Below are 2,765 nucleotides of genomic sequence, written 5' to 3'. Positions count from 1 at the left end.
GAAGCCCATCTAACACTTGAAATAAATAGACGGGAAATGGAGCCTTTTATATTTCTGGCAAAAGTTCAATAAAGTTGTATTTCATTGTTGTTGCAATAAGAATGACTCCAGAAATACCTTTTCATTTCACTAAAAAGTGTAGCATGTGCACTTTCACTTACCGAGAAGATTTAAAACTAAATGCTGAGTGGGGGCAAATGGATCCTGCAGCGTGAAGGCTGTGTAACGGCTATACTGAATCTGCCTCAGTGCTTCCAAGTTCCCAAGAAGAATGTCTCCAAGCCACTGGGCATTCACACACGGTATCCTCCACTCTTTGGCTTTTTCATACTTTAGCCCAGTTGGTCTTTTTTGTTTGGTTTTGGAGAAAACACATTTATCATGTTAGAGTTGTCTACTGTTCAAATTCATATTTATCTTAAAAAAAAGTCAATAAAAAATACTCTCATCATAGAAATGACATCCATGTTTTAGCAAAGTTCACAGTAATTATTAATGTATCCTTCAATCTGTGCATTAGACTACAAGACTACCAATAAACATCATTTCTTAGTGCATCTATTACCTTACCACTGCCAATTTCCTTAATTTAAATTTCCTTAATTCACATGGACCCATCCGATGTAATTAATAAAAATATTTTTAGACATTCCTGCTAACATTGCCATGATTAACATCACCATTCTTTTAACAGACTTTTACGTTCATATGTAAATATCTACCACAAAAATCATTTATTAATAAAATCATACATAATACCTACCACAAAAACAACATAATCATTGAAATATCAACAATATCAGGATATATTTAAGATTAAAAATAGCTTCAAAATCCTGCTTACTCTTTACAGATGAGGACGGTGTTGCTTCGGCACAGATAACCTGTGTATTTGGCACCTGCCAGGTAAGCCATTAACTTTAGGTCATCTCTGTCACTATCAACAAATCCAGTCACAGAAATAATCTAAGAAAAAACAACAACAATCAAAAAACCAAAGTTAAACCCAAGAACTATTTCATTTACTTTTAGTTGATATATACATATGAAAGATATGTGAGGGAATTTCAAAAAGTTCACAGACAAATGGAATTTAAAGATAATGGAAGTTTGCCATGAACTTTTTGAGAACCCTCATATATAATATTCTTACAAGGGACCTCGTCAAGGTTGACTCATGGTGACTCCATATGCACAGAAAACTATACCATAGGATCTCCAAAGGCTGATTTTGCAGCATACATACGTGTGTGCAATTATTCAATGTTGTCAGGTAAGTATTGAACTGCTAACTGCAAGGTTAGAAGTCCTGTTTATATATACCCAGTCTTTGGATATATATATCCATCAGCACTCCCCACGGAAACATTTAATAATATCCCTAGTAATTTAAGAACAAAATATTCTAATGGTAAAAATGTTACATATATGCTACTTGTAGTGTAGGAAAAAAAACATGACATACCAAATATGGAAAGAAAATAATTTCTATTTAATAAGGTATTACCAAGATCATGCTAACAAAGTTACTTTGTTACACATATAGACCATAGGTTCCTAAATTTGTATGGACCTGTTCAGAACAAAAATTATTCAAGGCCCTCATGGCAATGAAACTTTTGCACTCTAGCCAGAATAAAATGTAGGTATCTCCCTGGATCCATCAGCACTCCCCAGGGAACAGTATCACGACTTTGGTAAACGCTGAGGTAGACAATCTTGCCATCAGAAGACAGAAGAACCCACAACTATTAATAAAGTTGTATCCCATAGTGGAGAGTCATTCAAATATTTACTAGATATAGGAAGCTGTTACTATTCTAGGGGAACAAAAGGTAATATGACAAATTTATTATGCTCAAGGCATTTTATAGTGAGCCAGACAAAATACATTAAGAGCACACTAACTCTTGTACTGCAGATAGTACAGGAAATGTCAAGTCAGCACATGATTATTTGGAAAAGAAAACCAATTATTAAAAATAAAACTGAAGACTGTGGCCTTACATGCTGTGAGCATGGTTTTCCTCCTGGTGGGAATGCCACTGGGAAATGAAGGGCTCGATGAGGTGGCACCATTTTCTTCTTTTTGAAGACTGTATTTAACCAATGTGCAGTGATACATCTTTTCCTTTCTCTTATCGCCTTTGAAACATAAAATAATAGATTTACTTCTTTGTTGCAGGCTACATAACTATAATGCCATCTTTACAGGAAGCCCCAGAAATGAAAGAATTCAAGAAAGGTAACACATAGTTAATTAGTGCAACTGGTTAACTTTAGCCTGGTTACAAAATGTTACTATCTCCATATAAACAAAAGGAGCCCAGGTAGTGCAGTAGATTAAAGGCTCTACTCTATCTGGTAGGGTCACTGTGACTCAAAATTGATTCAGTGGCTGTAGGTGATTTTCACTTGAATATAAAAAAGAACTGGCAAAGGAGGGCCAAATTATTAACAAATTTTAGAACAATGGAAGTCACGTTCATCACAAAACGAGCTTATCAGCTTTCGGTGGCCGCTGGTCCAGGAGATTCTACCAGACATTTGTGTCAGCCAGCAATGCCCTAACTCCTCTGGCTCCTCAGAAATTTCTCAATAAAATGGTTTGACATCTCCCTCCCACCCCAAAACAAGAGCTAACAGTTAAGATTATGAAAATTTCTTTTAGAATAGGACACAGAGGGAATAACCCATTTGCCATTGAATGGTTGACTCATGGCATCCCGTGTTTCGAATAGAACTGTCTCCACAGGCATTGCCAC

The 2,765-nt window shown here is 35.8% G+C and overlaps 1 protein-coding gene across 2 annotated transcripts in view; it reads right to left on the bottom strand.

Annotated features, from left to right (window-relative positions):
- Nucleotides 1-2,765, bottom strand: part of PAXIP1 (PAX interacting protein 1) — a 53,964-nt gene that overhangs the window by 23,907 nt on the left and 27,292 nt on the right. For both annotated transcript variants that reach the window (XM_045290026.1, XM_045290025.1), the window contains exons 9-11: nt 2,008-2,145; nt 845-966; nt 162-346 (exon numbers count right to left, since the gene is read on the bottom strand). In XM_045290026.1, the coding sequence (XP_045145961.1) occupies nt 162-346; nt 845-966; nt 2,008-2,145 (445 nt within the window). The remainder of the gene's footprint in view (nt 1-161; nt 347-844; nt 967-2,007; nt 2,146-2,765) is intronic.

This window comes from Echinops telfairi, unplaced genomic scaffold (genome assembly GCF_000313985.2).
Source record: "Echinops telfairi isolate 266 unplaced genomic scaffold, ASM31398v2 ScPeMD7_31;HRSCAF=116, whole genome shotgun sequence".
NCBI classification, from domain to species: Eukaryota; Metazoa; Chordata; class Mammalia; order Afrosoricida; family Tenrecidae; genus Echinops; species Echinops telfairi.
The sequence above is the reverse complement of the archived record's forward strand: the minus strand, read 5'-3'. Positions and strand labels throughout refer to the sequence as shown.